At 32.9% G+C, this 21,672-nt stretch overlaps 3 protein-coding genes across 3 annotated transcripts in view; all 3 read left to right on the forward strand.

The window, feature by feature from the left end:
• The first annotated feature begins 1,062 nt into the window (after positions 1-1,062).
• Positions 1,063-2,332, forward strand: LOC134696911 (galactose-3-O-sulfotransferase 2-like). The gene has a single exon (XM_063558878.1). It carries the CDS (start codon positions 1,063-1,065, stop codon positions 2,281-2,283), a length of 1,221 nt encoding a protein of 406 aa, XP_063414948.1. The 3' UTR covers positions 2,284-2,332.
• A 3,405-nt stretch (positions 2,333-5,737) lies between these two features.
• On the forward strand, positions 5,738-13,641 carry LOC134696912 (U3 small nucleolar RNA-associated protein 18 homolog). Its single transcript, XM_063558879.1, has 6 exons — positions 5,738-6,014; positions 8,137-8,210; positions 9,391-9,486; positions 12,472-12,539; positions 13,070-13,194; positions 13,492-13,641. Exons 1-6 carry the CDS (start codon positions 5,805-5,807, stop codon positions 13,639-13,641), a joined length of 723 nt encoding a protein of 240 aa, XP_063414949.1. The 5' UTR covers positions 5,738-5,804.
• Positions 13,638-21,672, forward strand: part of LOC134696914 (U3 small nucleolar RNA-associated protein 18 homolog) — a 53,870-nt gene continuing 45,835 nt past the window's right edge. The window contains exons 1-8 of the mRNA XM_063558881.1: positions 13,638-13,718; positions 14,129-14,242; positions 14,653-14,766; positions 15,064-15,159; positions 15,439-15,552; positions 15,832-15,945; positions 16,243-16,338; positions 21,054-21,137. Coding sequence (XP_063414951.1) covers positions 13,638-13,718; positions 14,129-14,242; positions 14,653-14,766; positions 15,064-15,159; positions 15,439-15,552; positions 15,832-15,945; positions 16,243-16,338; positions 21,054-21,137 — 813 coding nt within the window. The remainder of the gene's footprint in view (positions 13,719-14,128; positions 14,243-14,652; positions 14,767-15,063; positions 15,160-15,438; positions 15,553-15,831; positions 15,946-16,242; positions 16,339-21,053; positions 21,138-21,672) is intronic.

Here is a 21,672-nt window from a genome sequence, read left to right on the forward strand (position 1 = left end):
AAAAGGCACCGAGACATGAAAAAAATATGAAACAATTCAATTGATAAAACTAACGGCCTAAGTTATAACAAAACAATTTACGAAGAGACAAATCGAATTACTCCTTACTTGTATTTTAATCTCATACACGTAATAACGTCAAGACTTATTTGCTGCTGCTGCTAAATTTTTCAATTTCAATAAATCGTCTTTGAGTTAAACATGTAGTTTTGATGTTCTCTTTATTGTTCATCTTTTTTTTTTTAACTGATTGAATACCAATTATAACGAGAGAAGTAATCCAATATTTCACGGTATATAAATATCACTTCAAGTTACTTTCACAAAAAAATAATTTTATATTCATATTTTAATTTACAAAAATAAATTCTATCTGTTTAAGTGTTAGTGCTCATGTCATTCAGTATTATCTGAAACTTTCGAAAACGATTCTACACAAATTTCGGCCATAACAAAATACATGTATTCCGCCTTTGGAGCTTCCCCACGGACACCTTTAAACAATATTTATATTTGAATCACAACTGATTTTTTTCGTTCTTCTTTTCACATTGATAGAATTAAATGAAATTCAGTGTGTTATCGACATTTCAATGCATTCATACTTGTGTATACTTGCAATGTATATTGTTCCACATAACAGAAGTTTCACTGGAAACTTTGTTATAAAAAATGTCATAATATATGTTCCTGTTGGAGCAAATATTCCATCCCATTTATTCCGTTAGGAACATTTACTGAAATATTTATTCTAGTGGAAATAATATTCCAGAATATTGTTTCCATTTGAAACTTATATTATGAAGGCACTTCTATTCCGTGACAGTGTAGTTTCTTTTTAATGTGTTATCTTTTTTGCATGTTGTCTGTCATTTCTGTTCACTGTTAATTTCAATCTGACTAACATAGAAATGTATTTACACATTATAACTCGCGTGCTCTCATATAATAGGCAAAAGACATCCGAGTTTTTTTTTCTAATCAGATTGCATTTATTATTTTTTCAGTTGGATACTGTTCCTGGTTGCAGTAACGATTGTAACAATTTTGTTAATTAAACAAATGATAACCAAATTAGACCCAGAAATTGTTACCCTCATCAGCAAAAACAGAAATTTGACGTCAGAGGACATCGTACATGTGAAACCTTTGACTAACCGAGGAAATACTATCCAACATTCAGTCGCTGGTTTTAAACTCTCAACGGCAGAAATAAACCTTTCCCAATCATTAGAGAACGCTAAATGCAAACCTAACATATACATAGCGTTTCTGAAGGTCCATAAAACCGGGAGTTCTACAATAATGAATATGCTTTATAGATTTGCAGAAAGATTAAACCTGAATCTGGTTCTTCCTAATTCCACTGGTGGAAACTTTAACTATCTAGGATATGGCACAACATTAAATTCATTGCAACTGGTGCCAATACCTGCCGGAGAAAAATACAATATTTTGTGCAACCATGTTGTATATGACAAATTGGCGCTCCGGGCTGTGATGCCTAAAGAGACTCTGTATATTGGGATACTACGAGACCCAGTAGCAAACTTTATGTCTGCTTTCTCATATTATGGTGGCGGGAGGTTTATGCAGTCGAAAGTACCTGGAAAAAGTCTTTCAGAATTTGATTTAATGAGAACTTTCCTTGAAAATCCACGAAAATATAATTCATCAGGAATAACGTATTACGTCCACAACAAAATGTCGTTTGATTTTGGATTAGATAGAGGTGGTTTTGACAAAGACATCGCCATTACACAATTCATCTCAGACCTTGATAAAGATTTTACTCTGATAATCATACTAGAATATCTGGACGAATCATTGGTTTTACTGAAAAGATTGTTATGTTGGGAGATTCAGGACATTTTATATCTACCAACGAATGTGCGATTTTCACCGATATCACAACAATTTAACACTGAAGAATTAACTAAATCCAGCATTGAAAATTTAGAAAAGTATAACAAAGCTGATTTCATGCTTTACACTTTTTTCAAACAGCGGCTTTTGGCTCAAATAAACGATTTGAATTATGATTTTAAATCAGAAGTCAGACATTTTCAGGTAATACAAACTAAACTTGCTGATTTCTGCCGAGGGATTTCGAGAATGGGGAAGATTTTGACAGTTGTTGCTAGTACGTGGCATGGATCGTTTAATGTGACAAGAGAAACGTGTATTATCATGATGCGGGACGAACTAGATCTTGTAAGGGAAAAGATAAATCTTGCCATGGATAAATATATGAAATGGCTAAGAACTAAAAATAAATCATAATGTTTTCTGTTTTCTGAATTTTTAACTGTTAATTCTAACCTTAGTGAGGTAACTTACACGTCTTAACCTGATTTTAGAAATGTGTATAGTTTACTTTTTATTGCATTGCTTAAGTTATTGGACAGCCTTTTGGTAGAAGCGCTATCAATTCATATATGATACACATACTTAAAGGCTCACCTGGCCCAAACTGTGTCAAGTGAGCTTTTCTAATCACTTAGCGTCCGTCGTTGTTGTCTGTCTTAATAAAAAAGAAAATGTGATATGATTCCAAATTCGCCGTAGACAACTCTACACAGCAGACCAAATTTTCAAAGAAATGATATTTGGGATTTTGAATCTGTTCAAAGCTTTGATTTTTCTACCCTTTTTACCACTTTCCCTCTTATTCTTATTAAGAAAAACATATTAACACCTCTAATTTTAAGGGGGCATTTAAAAAGTCAGAATGCGAATGCATGTGTTTAAACTCTTTTCCGTCGGTTTTTAGTAGCAACAACAACTTATTGCGGACATGTTTTTGTATTATTATAAGTTACTTTTTATGACTAAAATCAGCAAAGGCCCATCGAAACAACATTTGATACCAAAATTTAACAATACTTTTAAATTTATATATGGATGATAATATTGGCTCTCAATAATGAAGACTTCAGTATGTTACAGTATATTAAAAAAATTATCCTGTTGAACTTACTGTTTAACAATAATGTGTCCAAAGTACACAGATGCCCTACTCGCACTATAATTTTCCATGTTAAATGGACCATGAAATTGGGCAAAAAATCTAATGTGGCATTAAAATAAGAAAGATCATACCCTAAGGAACATGTGTACTAAGTTTCAAGTTGATTGGACTTCAACATCATCAAAAACTACCTTGACCAAAATCTTTAACCTGAAACTCACACTTTCATTTTCTATGTTCAGTGGACAGTGAAATTGGGGTCAAAAGTCTAATTTGGCTTTAAAATTAGAAAGATCATATCAAAAGGAACATGTGTACTAAGTTTCAAGTTGATTGGATTTCAGCTTCATCAAAAACTATACCTTGACCAAAAACTTTAAACTGAAGCGGGACAGACGAACGGACGAACGGACGCAAAGACCAGAAAACATAATGCCCCTCTACTATCGTAGTTGGGGCATAAAAATAAAGCTAATACTAACAATGACCACTGCCCTTTCCTCGATCTTGGTATCTATATTCCTATTGTTAATTATCTATTTTTAGATGGTGACGTTCCCTTGTCACTATCTCATGGTGTACATGTATAAAAAAATGAGAAGTTTCACATAGTTACTTAATTTTACTTAATTGTCAAATTTAAAGTAAACACATTTTATACCGATGGTCATTACCGATTTGTTATTACGAGTAAATGGCAATATGTCGAATAAAAAATTAAATTCCAAAAATTTCTTTATTAACTGTTACATAAGAAGTCACTGGAAAGCAGCATACTATTAGTTTATTTAAGTTGTGTTGTGAAGATGGTGTATTGCAGTCATTTTACGATATTTGAGATCTATATATAAAGAGCTTCTTAAAAACACTGCAGACATCAGAATTGCCAAAGACCTCGGTATCACTGAACGCAGCTGTAAAAAGGGCCTGTTTTTCACTCGCAAACAAAATGTGCAAATGAAAGATCGTGCACAAATTTCTTGCAAATGCAAAAAAGCTATGATACCGTGTAGAAGTGAATGTCATCCAAACCTAAATGCACGAATGTAACTAGCGATGAAAACTAACTATGGCATCAATATTAAAATATTTACGTAGTTTTTTGGATTATAAAATTTAAAAAAATGTCATGTTTTAAACCATCACTGTTTTTTTAGATAAAGTTTTTGTATTATTGAAACGTTTATAATGTAATTTGAAAAAATATATATACCTATATGGTCCAAATTCTCATATGGTCCGGCCCGTTAATAACCAAACGAGTATTATACTCATATGGTCGGACCATATGAGTATACGCATATGGTCATGACCATACGCGTATGGTCCAAATACTCATATGGTCCGGAACATATATATATATATTTCAAGTTGTACGATTCGATCGTGTATGTAACAACGTATTAGATTTTAGCGTGAGAACTTCATTATGTATTACTCAAAAAAATATTACACCACGGTCCTCGATATCACAAAGTAGTCTAAACATTTACTAAATTTTATCATCGGTATAAGGTCTAGAAGGAAATCATTCGTAAATATAACTCAACGTGCAGACATCTTATACGTTCAGGTATTTCACATCCGATCTTTTATGGTAATATTCTTTACAAAGCACAAAACAGTCAGTATTCACCTCAAAAGCTAACAAAACCTTAAAACAGACTTATTAAGAAGGGATTTAGTTACGATACTGTTGTCAGGTCATTAAAGATAGCATATTTTGCATGTAATATCGACTCACTTGTAGGGTCTTGGCATCGGAATTCAACACTTTTATTCTAAAACCAGTTGTTGGCATGACACGGGTTATTTTCTTCTCATATATTTCATGATGGTATAATACTAAACCCCTAACAGGAGGGATTGTGCCTGATATTCATATGATAAAGACATACTTTGTTCAATCAGTTTATAATTAAGGTCTGGAGCTATCATGTCAGTAAGTAACTGCTAGCAGTCTATTGTTATTTGTGTATTATTGTCATGGCTCTTAAAATTGGTTTTCGAAGGTTATAAAAAGTATCATCAGTAATGCAAGTCTAAGATAGAAATTAATATTGTTCAGCATTTTTTACTCTCTTTCAAATCAACCTTACATCAAGTAAATCCCTCGTTTGTCAAGTTGCCTCAGTCTTTATTTTACTCCTTTATCTTTTGTCTATGGTAAGCAGTATCGCATCTGCTTAATTGTGAATATTAATTCGTTATACACTTTAAAGATTTCAAACAACGAACATTTCATTACGTGTGCAACTTCATAGTGATCTTGTCAACGTATATTTGTTCCACCTAACAGAAGTTCCAGTGGAAACTTTATTATAAACAATGTCATAATACCTGTACCTATGGCTTAACACATATTCTATACTATTTATTCCGTTAGGAACATCTACTGTAATATGTATTCCCGGTGGAAATTATATTCCAGATTATTTTTTTCCATTTGGAACTTATATTATGAAGGAACTTCTATTCCGTGACAATCTGATCCTACACACTTCCATTTTTTAAAATCATAAATTTTAACCTAGAGATAAACTATGAATGATGTAAATAGTCACTTGTTTTTAAAATTTACTGTCCTACCTGTATATATATATATTTTTAACTTAAGCACCCAACCTCACTGTGTAAATATTTGATTAAGCATAACACCTATATATCCCAAGTGGGAGTGCTCCGGTATATATAAAAGAGGAAAATACATGTAAAAGCATAAAGTAGCATATTTCGGAATTTATGATTCCGTCTTGGACTCTTTTATTAGACATTCATATTGTGTTTCCGGTTTCTTTTCAGCACGTTTTCTGATTTTTCACCTACCTGAACAATGTTGAGAAGGCCACCTAAAGTTCTTTCCAACTCAGTTGAAGTTGAAAGAGATAATGTCACTACTGGAAAATTTAACAAGGAATCAATTAAACCTTTAGGTAGCAGTATAAAGTATCAAGATACAGCGGACAAACTCATCGAAAATGCTGTATTTGGTGGTGAAGAAAATCTGCTTCAAAACTTGAAAGAATTACAGTCTAGGGACAAAGTAATAGAGAGATGATGATATATATAATGAATTTATTAGTCCTTGTGTCCTATTGATATAATTCTGTAGTTGTTTAAGAGAATAACCATTTCATTACCAGGGACGTCATAAAGGGTCGCATAATTGACAAGTTTTATGATGGGTGAACTCGAAAGTGGTCTATTAGAAGGGCTGGAGGCTGTGTTTTATTACTTACTAATCTATTTAGTTTTTTCAATGTGATCGATAAACTTTTTTTTCAATATTTAACACTGTAAGGTATTGGGGAATTTGCATTCAGAATAACACAAAAAATCTGCTTGACCAGAATATCATTATTAAAAAAGAATACCAACCATTCCCCCCCCTAAAAAAAAAACCCTAACAACAACACTCATTTACCAGATAGAGAATGTATCCCTGCACTATTTACATTCATCAAGCATCTTAGTGATCGTTATTGTGATCAACTAGAAATAATGTTTGTTTTGTAAGTACCTAATCACAATACCCTAATAACAGCAGTGTTGATTGTCAATTATAAGAATTTAATTTGCGGAAATTGTACTGCTCCTTGGGTCGTCTTGATTGACAAATAAAAATTGTTGTTGTTTTTGTTTTAGTTCTGATATATAAAAAAACAAACAAGAAAGATTTTGCCAATTTTACTTGACAGCAACTATCGGTCTGTCAGGTTGTTGTCGCTTTGACACATTCCCCATTTCCATTCTCAATTTTAAGAATTGACAAACAGTGTCAAGAAGCGATAATCATGATAATAAAACTAATCTGTCAACCAGACAAAAATGCCAGAGAATAAAATTTCTGTTAACAGATATGTAAATAATAATTATTTATTTAAATAAATAGACATAGAAAATGAGAAACATGCATGAAAATGAGACTGGTTTTATTTTTAACATACATGTACAACATGTTCCAGAACTGTCATTGAAAATAGTCCATACACCATACATGTACGTGTTCACTGTCATGACTGTATCCAGAACCACTTCACTCACCATGCTCACATGTAATTAAATGACTTTTTCTATAAATTTTGATAGAATTTTAACTTGTTTGCCGAATTTATCTTTTTATTGTAACATAATCAAAGATTATTAATGTCGGTCTCCTTCAATTATATAAATAGGGTTTATATATATATCATGTATATTGTTTGTATTGACCACTTTATTAAATGAACATTGATGAAATTGATGAATTTTTAATGCAAGACTTAGATTGTTGAGAGGACATATTTTTGTATATATTTAGAGATTATAACCATTATAACTTTGGCTTACCTTATTCATGTTATTGAAATTATATGAAAATTGGAAGAAGCAAAATTTTGAACATATGATTTTCTCTTTTCTATATTTTTTGACAGATGAACTTATTTTTTTCCAGTTTAAATTTAAATTCAGGTAAAGGTTTTATTGACATCACCAATTTTAGCAACCAAGTCAAACATGTTAAATTTTAAAATCTAATAAGTTTGTCAAAACTTGCATGGAATGTTATGATGCCTCTGCTGGTGGACTATTAGTCCCCGAGGGTATCACCAGCCCAGTAGCCAGTACTTCGGTACTGGCATGAAAATACGGATTTTTTTTTTTTTTTTTGTGTTATTAAAATTTGCTGTTACAAAATATTATAAATTATTATAAATTAAGGAATGTATCTCCCTCATGCAAAGCTCTGATTCCTTTCACGAATTTGGCTATACTTTTCGGACCTTTTGGATTATAGCTCTTCATCTTTTATATAAGCTTTGGATTTCAAATATTTTGGCCACGAGCATAACTGAAGAGACATGTATTGTCGAAATGCGCATCTGGTGCAACAAAATTGGTACCGTTGATTTTATTATGAAACAGAACCATGATTATCAAGCATTTGAAGATAAAATTTGATTATAAAATTTATATATTTTTTTTAAATTCTGTAGGACCAAACTTAGTTTAAGCCAGACAACATTACACTTTGACACTGACAGCAGCAAGACTATAAATAACTAAAGAGAAAACTAAAATTAAAGAATCACAAAAATAGCAGTGGGTACTCAGGTTATGCTCCACTCAGGATCTACAGTCATCTTGTACCTGTGTGTTTGAACTAATTGTGTTATATCTTTTAGGAAACAAAGAGGAAGAAAGATACATCAGACAACAGAAAACCAGTTTGGGAAGATGAAGATGATAAGATAGGAAGGTATTTACTATGGCCAAGTTCACTTAAAACTCTCAAGTTAACTTTGCTGACTCGGGTTTCAACAAAACGATTTTACTTGAACCACTCGAGTTAACCCCTAGTACCCTGGTTCCAACCCTCACCAATCCAGGGTTAAACTCGAGAAACTCTTGAATGACGTCAAACCAATTAGAATATTTTATTTTTTTATGCTTGGTCAGGGTCTTACCCTAGAGTTGCTTAGAGTTGTTCCAAATATCTTGTGCGTTCAGGTGCGTTCAGGTGATAATCTATGAAATCTCAGGGTCACCATGACCATCTGTGGTACAGTGAGAGCATGGTTTCTCTTTGTTTTTCTTGTAATATCATCACTGACTAGATTAGAAATGAAATTAATTTCCTCTCTACCAAATTTATACCGTTCTCATAACTCTTCATTTGACAAATTCAAAGAAAGGTCATCTTTCAGGCGAAAATGCCTTTCTTTTCTGTGAGGTGGAACAGGTACTTGTCTAAAGGCAGCCATATTCAACAATAATTTAAATATTTAATCGACCTCCCAGAAGTAATAATTATTTTTGTCGTTAAATTCTTTGAACAACCGTTAACAAATTTGTTAAATTTAACGACAATCTAAGAACACTTTAACGACTGCGTTAGCTCAACGACACTTTTGAACAACTGGGCCCTGAAGTCGATTGTAGAGTATCTTTTTATAAATTTTGACATAAAAGGGAATATTTTTTGGTACATGTAAGTTTGCTAAAAGGGTCATGTATAGCACACACAATGTTTTGTTGAAGCATCTTGATATTCAAGTATGAAGTTTTGCAAAGATTTTCTAGATGAAAGACTATTGTTTATAATCAGTACAAAATGTTAAGATATAATTTAGGAACATAGGTTTATTTATCACGAGACATGAAAAGTTCTGATATGTTTATATTTAGTTTTGTTAAACAATCTGGTTCTGGTCTGTCAGCCAGAACAAAACAAATTTTAAATTTAATTCATTTACCTGGAAGTTAAATGCAAAAGTTTTACATGTGTTTTAAAAGTAAATGGCTTTGAAGTATAATACAGTTCAAAGTTTTTGTTTTGTCTTTTGTCTTTCTTTATGTTTGTATATCATTAGAACCAGGCAGTCAGTGAGATAATCATGTAAATATTTGATAACATATTCTGTTTTTACTATATTCAGCATCAGTGTAAAAAGAATGAAAAATTCAAGAAATAAAGAAGCAGAAAAAGAAGGAGACGTTCCTACAGAGCAGTATACCATACATCTACAATCTCAGTATGTATTTATTATACCCCACACAAGAAAGTTTTTGACCTGTCCTTCAGTCTGTCTGTCTGTTCATATGTCTGTCAGTCCCGTTCTTTTCATCACAACTCCTCTGAAACCACACAACAGAATTTCATGAAACTTTGAAGATAATAAGGACATACTATGTAGATGAGCATGCATATTGCAAAAATTATGGTTTGATATTCCTTAGAGCTATTTTATTTGTCAGTGACAATGTGGGGGCGTGGGGTATGTGAGCATACACACTAAGGTTCTTTGATAATATATGATTATGTAGTAACCTTTATGTGCAGCTGTTGACTTACATTTGTATGTTGACTTGTTATGAAATATCTTTTTGTATTAAATGTTTCACATTTTTTTGTTGAGGGCTTTTACATTGTTAAAGTCCACACAATGGCTTTTAATCCTTACTACTGCTTTATTTTAACTCTGGTGGATAGTTTTCTCAGTGGCATATACATGTATATAAAATCACCACATCTCTTCATTTTATACTTATATGGACCATAATTTGCTATTGGGCTCCGTTTCCTATAACTATAGAAAAGTGATAAAATGTGAATTACTGTAAGAAAAGTTGCAACTACATCTAAAGATGCCATTATTTTTATCAACATACAAGTGTATGCTACTCGTCCCTAGAATTTTTTTTAAAATATACGAATTTCAAAGATTCTACAACCGTATTTTTGTGTCGTTTCTCGCGTTACTTATTGCTTCCAAAGAGCATAAGGCTGACTGATTTATAGATAATCGTCACCGGCAAATTCGTAACTTTTGCTTTCAAATAACAAAGAACATCGACCAATAAGAATAGTGAGAAGAAAATGCCGAGAACTATAAGTATTTATGTAGCAGATGTAAGAACAGTGGCGTGATTTTTGTGTCCGATTTCGTAACGCAATTTTTAGATGATGTAATCTGCTTTGTTGTAATAGAATTCTTAAAAACAATATGCAAAAATGAACTCTCGCTAGATGTTCAAACAGGTAAATCAGAGATGATTTACATTCTTGTTTTGATCTTCGTAATATTTAAGTCAGAAAATTATGTTGTCGTTATGCGTTACATTTCACACGAAACAGAAGTCCAGTTATTTATTAAAATTGTTTTTGTCCTTAAGTTCTAACCATTTCCGGTCATACGTGAAACACGTGACTAACATGTGATAACGCCATTACGGCCGGATGTACGAAATACTAGGTCTAAACATTGTTTTTGTTTCCAACGGGATGTTAGCAAACATAATCTGTAGACTTGTTTCGTCTTGTTTAAAAGAGGAAAATACAATTGTCAAAGAGATTGCGCCGGTGGTCTGTTATTTTTCCTATGTGCATAATGTTACATACGATCCTGTGTGAAAATAAATGCCCAATGACTTGACAAAATCGATTTCATATTTGACAGACGTTAGAACACACTTCGTTTCCCGATAATGACGTGAAGAGTCCTTGGAAAAATCAATCGAAATTACGTCTCTTATCATTGTACCAATGCTCGTTGGATTGATTTAACTTCAGCAGTAAATATTACTGGATATTTTAGGTGAATAAATATAATTTAATAACAAATACATGTTAATATACCGTTACACTTAGAATGTACAAAGTTGGAATCCTGTCACAGTTTTTAATTAATATTTTTTATTTATGTTCTGCAAACACTTATCAGAAACGCAATAAACTTGTCAAAGAAGAAGTAAACTTTTACCATGCATGACTTGAAAGGAAGTACTTTATTGATTTTAGCCCACTAAAGTAGGTTAGAATGTGGAAACCATGTAGATGGTGTACAGGTCACAAGTATCACATTGTGCCTATTTTAAAGATTTTAATTCCAAGTTAAAAGTTTTTTTCTTTACTGGATTTAAAGAATGTTACATTGCCAATGATTTGGAATAAATTGTATATAACTGGAATATCAAAACCAAATATAGATACATTTGTTTGGCTTACACATCAAGATACAACGATTATGGAATCCTGTATCAATGGAGAAAATATGGAAAATTCTGAATAAGTTGTACTAATTGTTTTCAAAACAAGCACATATTTAGGAGTTTTATAATACTGTTACATTTAAGATGGATTTTAAGAAAAAGTATACTGTTCAGATAATTTTAAGCAGATTTTGCAAGTAAATAAACTAAAAAAATGCTTTCGGTTTCTTATGGTTTCCTGTCAGGTTTAAAAAAAACTTAAATATAACATTGAAAATAGATTTTAAATATTAACATGAAGCAAGTAACACTAGTAATGGTGTTTAGTTATGCCTTTTGAATTATATTGTGCAAAATAAAGAAAATAAAGATTGGTTTCCTGTTTGGTTTCATGTCACGTAAACGGTGAATCAAAATGTATTAATTTTTTCTCGAAAAACTCAATTGTTCCATTCATACTATTCTAACACCAACACAACCCACAAAATAAAAGTTAAAATTTAAGAACTTATAAAAAAGGATACAAAAAGAAACCAAAGGCCGAATACCAAATTATGGTCCATATACTAATTACCATTCAAGTATAAAAGTGTACCAGATGTAGGTTGGTTTTCTCTAAAATATTCAGTGCTATCAAAATGTACAAGTTTGACAAAAAAACAGATTGGAACCAGCTTCAAATGTGAAATAATAAACAACTGGTGCATATTTGAGGAAGTTATCTCTGTGAATAATAGATTGAAAAATTTGAAAAGGAAATTTTAAAAATGTCGAGATACTTGGAACATGTGGAAGTAAACTCTTAAACTTCATTAATCATGTTAATGATTTGATCTTCCAACAGTTATGTATTTTAGATCTTTTAGTTCTTATTTAGAAATATTTTATTTTCAACTTTTCCTCGTACAAGTCTATATCTTTAATTTGTAAGGTCAATAACAGTCCTGCTGATAAAAATATGTAACATTTATTAACTTATTTGATTTTCTAAAAAAACAAATTTACAACCATAGCACACTATTTTGTAGACACCACAAAGTACATTCTATACCAAACTGGGCACGGTTACCAACAGAACATACAGATCACTCAGATGGTAAGTATGGAACATTGAAGATGTGTAATTGGGGGTATAAAAAGTTAAAATAATGAAAAACTATTTGAAATTCTTCAGCAACTTCCTATAATTATCGATCAAGAATAAGGATATGTTATAACACCGGAACTTTAGCCAAACTTATATCATGAAAGATAGAGAATTTAATGTCCTCCTAATTTTTATGCCCCAACCAGGGGCATTATGTTTTTCAGACTGTGCGTCAGTTTGTTCCTCTGTTTGTCCTTCTGTTCATCTGTCCATTCCGCTTCAGGTTAAAGTTTTTCGACAAGGTAGTTTTTGATGAAGTTGAAGTCCAATCAACTTGAAACTTAGTATACATGTTCCCTATGGTATGATCCTTCTGATTTTAATGTCAAATTAAAGTTTTGACACCAATTCCTCGTTCCATTGAACATAAAAAATGATAGTGAGAGTGGGGCATCTGTGTACTGTAGACACATTCTTGATTCACACTTCTTTGAAGTTTGATTTGTTGAAGTTCACACTATTTTGTTTAATATTTACAGAGGATCCTGATGTTCAAGATTTGTTACAGTCCACTGGAGATTATATCACGTCTTCTAAGTCATTATCTAAAGGTATCATACAGATCAAACAGTGTACTGATGGAAACAGAGATAATCCTGTACAGGTAAAGTCTGTTCTCAGGTGTTACAATGTATACAGTCCACTGGAGATTATATCACGTCTTCTAAGTCATTATCTAAAGGTATCATACAGATCAAACAGTGTACTGATGGAAACAGAGATAATCCTGTACAGGTAAAGTCTGTTCTCAGGTGTTACAATGTATACAGTCCACTGGAGATTATATCACGTCTTCTAAGTCATTATCTAAAGGTATCATACAGATCAAACAGTGTACTGATGGAAACAGAGATAATCCTGTACAGGTAAAGTCTGTTCTCAGGTGTTACAATGTATACAGTCCACTGGAGATTATATCACGTCTTCTAAGTCATTATCTAAAGGTATCATACAGATCAAACAGTGTACTGATGGAAACAGAGATAATCCTGTACAGGTAAAGTCTGTTCTCAGGTGTTACAATGTATACAGTCCACTGGAGATTATATGACATCCTCTAAGTCATTATCTAAAGGTATCATACAGATCAAACAGTGTACTGATGGAAACAGAGATAATCCTGTACAGGTAAAGTCTGTTCTCAGGTGTTACAATGTATACTGTCCACTGGAGATTATATCACGTCCTCTAAGTCATTATCTAAAGGTATCATACAGATTAAACAGTGTACTGATGGAAACAGAGATAATCCTGTACAGGTAAAGTCTGTTCTCAGGTGTTACAATGTATACAGTCCACCGGAGATTATATCACGTCCTCTAAGTCATTATCTAAAGGTATCATACAGATTAAACAGTGTACTGACGGAAACAGGGATAATCCTGTACAGGTAAAGTCTGTTCTCAGGTGTTACAATGTATACTGTCCACTGGAGATTATATCACGTCTTCTAAGTCATTATCTAAAGGTATCATACAGATCAAACAGTGTACTGATGGAAACAGAGATAATCCTGTACAGGTAAAGTCTGTTCTCAGGTGTTACAATGTATACTGTCCACTGGAGATTATATCACGTCTTCTAAGTCATTATCTAAAGGTATCATACAGATCAAACAGTGTACTGATGGAAACAGAGATAATCCTGTACAGGTAAAGTCTGTTCTCAGGTGTTACAATGTATACTGTCCACTGGAGATTATATCACGTCTTCTAAGTCATTATCTAAAGGTATCATACAGATCAAACAGTGTACTGATGGAAACAGAGATAATCCTGTACAGGTAAAGTCTGTTCTCAGGTGTTACAATGTATACTGTCCACTGGAGATTATATCACGTCCTCTAAGTCATTATCTAAAGGTATCATACAGATTAAACAGTGTACTGATGGAAACAGAGATAATCCTGTACAGGTAAAGTCTGTTCTCAGGTGTTACAATGTATACAGTCCACTGGAGATTATATCACGTCCTCTAAGTCATTATCTAAAGGTATCATACAGATTAAACAGTGTACTGACGGAAACAGGGATAATCCTGTACAGGTAAAGTCTGTTCTCAGGTGTTACAATGTATACAGTCCACTGGAGATTATATGACATCCTCTAAGTCATTATCTAAAGGTATCATACAGATCAAACAGTGTACTGATGGAAACAGAGATAATCCTGTACAGGTAAAGTCTGTTCTCAGGTGTTACAATGTATACTGTCCACTGGAGATTATATCACGTCTTCTAAGTCATTATCTAAAGGTATCATACAGATCAAACAGTGTACTGATGGAAACAGAGATAATCCTGTACAGGTAAAGTCTGTTCTCAGGTGTTACAATGTATACTGTCCACTGGAGATTATATCACGTCCTCTAAGTCATTATCTAAAGGTATCATACAGATTAAACAGTGTACTGATGGAAACAGAGATAATCCTGTACAGGTAAAGTCTGTTCTAAGGTGTTACAATGTATACAGTCCACCAGAGATTATATCACGTCCTCTAAGTCATTATCTAAAGGTATCATACAGATCAAACAGTGTACTGATGGAAACAGAGATAATCCTGTACAGGTAAAGTCTGTTCTCAGGTGTTACAATGTATACTGTCCACTGGAGATTATATCACGTCTTCTAAGTCATTATCTAAAGGTATCATACAGATCAAACAGTGTACTGATGGAAACAGAGATAATCCTGTACAGGTAAAGTCTGTTCTCAGGTGTTACAATGTATACTGTCCACTGGAGATTATATCACGTCTTCTAAGTCATTATCTAAAGGTATCATACAGATCAAACAGTGTACTGATGGAAACAGAGATAATCCTGTACAGGTAAAGTCTGTTCTCAGGTGTTACAATGTATACTGTCCACTGGAGATTATATCACGTCTTCTAAGTCATTATCTAAAGGTATCATACAGATCAAACAGTGTACTGATGGAAACAGAGATAATCCTGTACAGGTAAAGTCTGTTCTCAGGTGTTACAATGTATACTGTCCACTGGAGATTATATCACGTCCTCTAAGTCATTATCTAAAGGTATCATACAGATTAAACAGTGTACTGATGGAAACAGAGATAATCCTGTACAGGTAAAGTCTGTTCTCAGGTGTTACAATGTATACAGTCCACTGGAGATTATATCACGTCCTCTAAGTCATTATCTAAAGGTATCATACAGATTAAACAGTGTACTGACGGAAACAGGGATAATCCTGTACAGGTAAAGTCTGTTCTCAGGTGTTACAATGTATACAGTCCACTGGAGATTATATGACATCCTCTAAGTCATTATCTAAAGGTATCATACAGATCAAACAGTGTACTGATGGAAACAGAGATAATCCTGTACAGGTAAAGTCTGTTCTCAGGTGTTACAATGTATACTGTCCACTGGAGATTATATCACGTCTTCTAAGTCATTATCTAAAGGTATCATACAGATCAAACAGTGTACTGATGGAAACAGAGATAATCCTGTACAGGTAAAGTCTGTTCTCAGGTGTTACAATGTATACTGTCCACTGGAGATTATATCACGTCCTCTAAGTCATTATCTAAAGGTATCATACAGATTAAACAGTGTACTGATGGAAACAGAGATAATCCTGTACAGGTAAAGTCTGTTCTAAGGTGTTACAATGTATACAGTCCACCAGAGATTATATCACGTCCTCTAAGTCATTATCTAAAGGTATCATACAGATCAAACAGTGTACTGATGGAAACAGAGATAATCCTGTACAGGTAAAGTCTGTTCTCAGGTGTTACAATGTATACTGTCCACTGGAGATTATATCACGTCCTCTAAGTCATTATCTAAAGGTATCATACAGATTAAACAGTGTATTGACGGAAACGGGGATAATCCTGTACAGGTAAAGTCTGTTCTAAGGTCTGAAGGTGTTGCCATTAAAGGAAGGACAAGTAAAGGGCCTTACTACATTTATATCACTTTCCTAATATATGTTTTGTTAATCAGTTATGCTTCAGTTTGCATGGTACCTCAATCAGTTGCATGAAGCAATGATGACCAAGTCCCAAATCTTGTTTGTATAAAATTGAGAATGGAAATGGGGAATGTGTCAAAGAGACAACAACCCGACCAAATAAAAAAACAACAGCAGAAGGTCACCAACAGGTCTTCAATGTAGCGAGAAATTCCCACACCCGGAAGCGTCCTTCAGGTGGCCCCTAAACAAATATATACTAGTTCAGTGATAATGAACGCCATACTAATTTCCAAATTGTACACAAGAAACTAAAATTAAAATAAAACAAGACTAACAAAGGCCAGAGGCTCCTGACTTGGGACAGGCGCAAAAATGCGGCGGGGTTAAACATGTTTGTGAGATCCCAGCTCTCCCCCTATACCTCTAACCAATGTAGAAAAGTAAACGTCACAATACGCACATTAAAATTCAGTTCAAGAGAAGTCTGAGTCTGATGTCAGAAGATGTAACCAAAGAAAATAAACAAAATGACAATAATACATAAATAACAACAGACTACTAGCAGTTAACTGACATGTCAGCTCCAGACTTCAATTAAACTGATTGAAAGATTATGATTTCATCATATGAACATCAGGCACAATCCTTCCCGTTAGGAGTTTAGTATCATACCATCATAACATATATGAGAAGAACATAACCTGTATCATGCCAACAATTGGTTTTTGAATATATGTGTTTAGTTCCGATGCAAAGACTCTATAAGTGAATCAATATTAACGGCAAAATTAGTTTAGTTAGTTTATAAGGTGAATACTGACACCTTTGTGCTTTATAAAGAATATTTCCATAAAAAATTGGATGTGAAATACTTGAACGTATAAGAAGTCTTCATGTTGAGCTATATTTACGAATGATTTCCTTATACATTTTTAACAGGTTTTTCTCTCAAAATCATAAACTAAATCGCATTTAAGTCTTAAATGACAAAATTGCAATAAAAATTGCATGCAATAATTTCTGAATTAACAGTTCTGGACAATGATAGGTAGAAGTGCACTTTAAAACTTTATGTGCTTTGACCAAATGCATTTTGTGTCAGAAACCTATGCTGTGTCAATCACTTAATCCCAATTCAAATTCAGAGCTGTAACAAGGTTGAATGAAGTATCCATACCTGGCTCAACTTTTCAGGGATCTACTTCTGCAGTAGTACCAAGCTATTCTCTGCAGATCATTTTATTGAACTTATTTTTTAAATCATTTTATTAATCTACTTATCAATATTAAACTGAACACACTTTATATGTTCTAAAAGTCAATTATGTCATTGTGTCTACATATATTTTTTTCATTTTTTTTGTCATATAATACTGAACTATTCAATAATTATTTTTTTTTAAATGTCCATTTTCAACAACATTTTTCAGCAAATTTGGTACTTTAATAGAATTGCCCTGTATTCACATATTTTGAGATAAATTGTCAATTTTTAAACATAGAACTATTTACTTAATACTTTACTAGGAACCCAAAATCAGCTGAAAACTCCACAACCCCTTTCATAATTTTTTTTGGATTTTGCATGGTTTTCTCGTAGACATCCATTTAAGAATCTTGTTTTGATGACAGATGATTTCCAGGTTAATATCTTCTGTCCTAACACAGTTCTCTCAGGAACTACAATTAGGGCTTCCTCGTATCAACCTAGACTTGCTACATGTCCCTTCCTAATTATTATTATTTTTTCAATTTTGCCCCTTTAATAATTTTACTGCTATAACTAGGAGATTACAATTATACTGACATCTGCAGGAGGAAGGGCAATCAGTAGGCTGGCACTTATCAGTAACCATATAAATTAGTAAGAGAGAATTATTAGAAAGGGAATTGTAGCAAGTCTAGTATCAACCTTAATGGAAGCATGTTATACTGAGTGGGGCATTTTTAGTTTCAGTAAATATTAACTTCTTGTTGACTGAATGCTTACATATGGCATTGCAAAATGTATTTGGTGTATCATGAATGATCTCCTGTTTGCAGTTAAACTCGTTTTTGGGGAAAGACGGCTTCAAGCCGTCAATCCCCTATGGGGTTGACCAGAGTGACACTCCCTCACATCATTCATTTTGTTTATATACATGTTATAGTGTGGAAAACCCCCCAACAAATCTTACTCAGATTGAAGAGAAGGAGACCCAGAAATGAATAGTTTGACTTTAAACACTTTTTTACACATTTCCCTTCTGTTTTTCACGAAATTATCGTATCTTGGACCCTCCTTTACACTATTTACGTTTATTTTACAATCCGGAAAAATTAGTATGACGAGATATTCTAAATATATCCAACCTACATTGTATTTTATAGTGACGTCATTCTTGGAAGAAGCAGGGATATCCTTCACCAGTTCACTGGTTATTTAAATCATTCTTAGAGATCGTGCACTTATTACAAATTTGTATTTGTTAAATCTAAACATAAAATTGTTTACTGTAGATGATTTAAACATCAACATGCAATACTTAAATTTGTAGTTCAACAACTTTCAAAATAAACAAAGATCGTGGGGTTACATGAGACAGGGGAAAGAAACGATTTTATTACTGTTTTCGGGTCTCACTAATTAGAGACAAGAAGCGTCAAAAAGCGACAGGAAGCGCCAAGAAGACTATTGAGCGACAAGAAAAAAATATTCTTCTTGTTGCTTCTTGTCGCTAAAATTCTTCTTGTCGCTTATTAGTGAGACCACTTTTTTCTGTAAAAATTCTGAGAATCTTCCTCCAATTCAGGAGCACCTCAATTGATGAGTAATTATCCACTAAAATAAATGTTAATGTATTTAAACACTTCAAATGTGACATTTCATTGGATTAGTAGTCTTCTATTAAAACTAAATTTTTGTGTACCTACATAATCATTGTAATGGTAAAAAAAAAAAAACAAAAATTTGCATTTTGTAGTTTAAACATATTTATTATTTACAAATATTTTAAAATTAAGATTTGGAAACCAGCTTCACACAGTTTACATCACTCATATTGTTTTTTTATTAGTACCTGTTTCCCTGTGATGAGAGTTGTAACTTAGAACTTTAACAATGGAAATTTAAAACTGAATAGATTTTTCAGTCCACACTTTCTAAAGAAAAAACTTAAAAATCCAAGAGACTTAGAGTACTGTCACAAAAAATGGAAAATGGCCCTAGCCTGCAGTTCAGTGGTACACTATCAAGATTTCAAAAAATATTGTAGTTGTTGTGAAATGACAGAATTCAGTTGAGTTTTAGATAATTAGCTATCAACTTTAATCAAATGTTTAGATTTAGAAGATGCAGATCTCTTCCATTGGTCCAAATTGAATCATAAACTAAGGAAATGAAATGACATAAACAACAATTGATTTCAATATTGTCAACCTTTCATTCTTCATATGAAAACTATCAAAAGATACCCCCCCCCCCCCCCTTTCCAAAAACATAATTAAATAGAAACAAGGTCCGTCTTTCCCCTCAGAGCTATTCAGCTCTTTGATTAAGTTGATGTCTTGATATTTCTTACCTATCTGCTTTTAGACAATATACATTCTGGGTTTGAAGTTTTATAGACATCAATAACTTGTCAAATTTTCAGTGAATTTTATGAAGTGGACTTCTTCTGAAACTGATCATAACAGGGAGAAGTTGTTAGATTCTAAATGATGTTCAAATTTCAATATTCAAATCATACTTTTCTATTGAACGCCATAGCTGTCTTGTGTGATAGTATTTATTATGTGATGGTAGCTTTTGCATTACATGATGTGGGTTTGTGACGTACCCACAGCATATAATAACAAACCCACATCATATAATGACAAACCTACACCATATAATAACAAACCCGCAGCATAGAATAAAAAAAACCACACCACATAATGACGTACCCACAGCATATAATGACAAACCCAGGGCATATAATAACAAAACCGCAGCATATAATAACAAACCCACACCACATAATGACGGAACCACAGCATAAAATGACAAACCCACAGTATATAATAACAAACCCACAGTATATAATAACAAACCCACATCATGTAATAAATAACCCACAGCACATAATGACGTACCCACAGCACATAATGACGTACCCACAGCACATAATAACAAACCAGCAGCATATAATAACAAACCCGCAGCACATAATGACGTACCCACAGCATATAATGACAAACCCACACCATATAATAATAAAACCGCAGCATATAATAACAAACCCACAGCACATAATGACAGAACCACAGCATAAAATGACAAACCCACAATATATAATAACAAACCCACATCATGTAATGCAAAACTCGCCATCACATGATAAATCCTATCACATAAGAGAGCCATACTTTTCCCTTTTTGAATTTGATTGAAATGGATCATTGAAGATCATGGTAAACCTTTATATTAGTAATGACGGTCAGAAAATGTAAAGCTTTGGAAATTCTTATAAAATGAATTTTATTTTTCAGTGTAAACTAAATTCTGCCGAGTTTCATCCAACCTCACAAGTGATGCTGGTAGCTGGTATGAATCAGACTCTAAATCTGTTTCAGGTAGGTGTATTTACATGAATAAGGACATATGAAACAAGTTAGAGTTGTTGAAGGCGGTAGATTGATCTACAGTTGTCTCATTGGCAATCATACCACATCTTCTTTTTTATATTATGTTGTCTTAAAATTTCATAACAATTGGTCAAAGCAATTTTGAGTTGTCTAACAAAGTATTGAAGAACATGCAAATGAATTTATAGACTACAGTACAATGTCTATTCTAAGACAGTTGTATTACATGATAAGAGCATGTTGTTTATTTGCCAAATGAGACAACCATCTAACAAATGATATGAGTGTAAGATGTGGTATGATTGCCAATGAGACAACTGTTCACAAGAGACCAAAATGACACAGACATTAACAACTATAGGTCACTGCACGGCCTTCAACAATGAGCAAAGCCCATACCGCATAGTCAGCTATAAAAAGGCCTAAATACTTTTAAATACAGCTCCTGAGAAAAAGTAAATATAAAAAAACCTGCTATAAAGGAGAAATAATCCCTATAGGGATAAGTATTATGTCAATGGTT

This window comes from Mytilus trossulus, chromosome 14, assembly GCF_036588685.1.
Source record: "Mytilus trossulus isolate FHL-02 chromosome 14, PNRI_Mtr1.1.1.hap1, whole genome shotgun sequence".
Lineage (NCBI taxonomy): Eukaryota > Metazoa > Mollusca > Bivalvia > Mytilida > Mytilidae > Mytilus > Mytilus trossulus.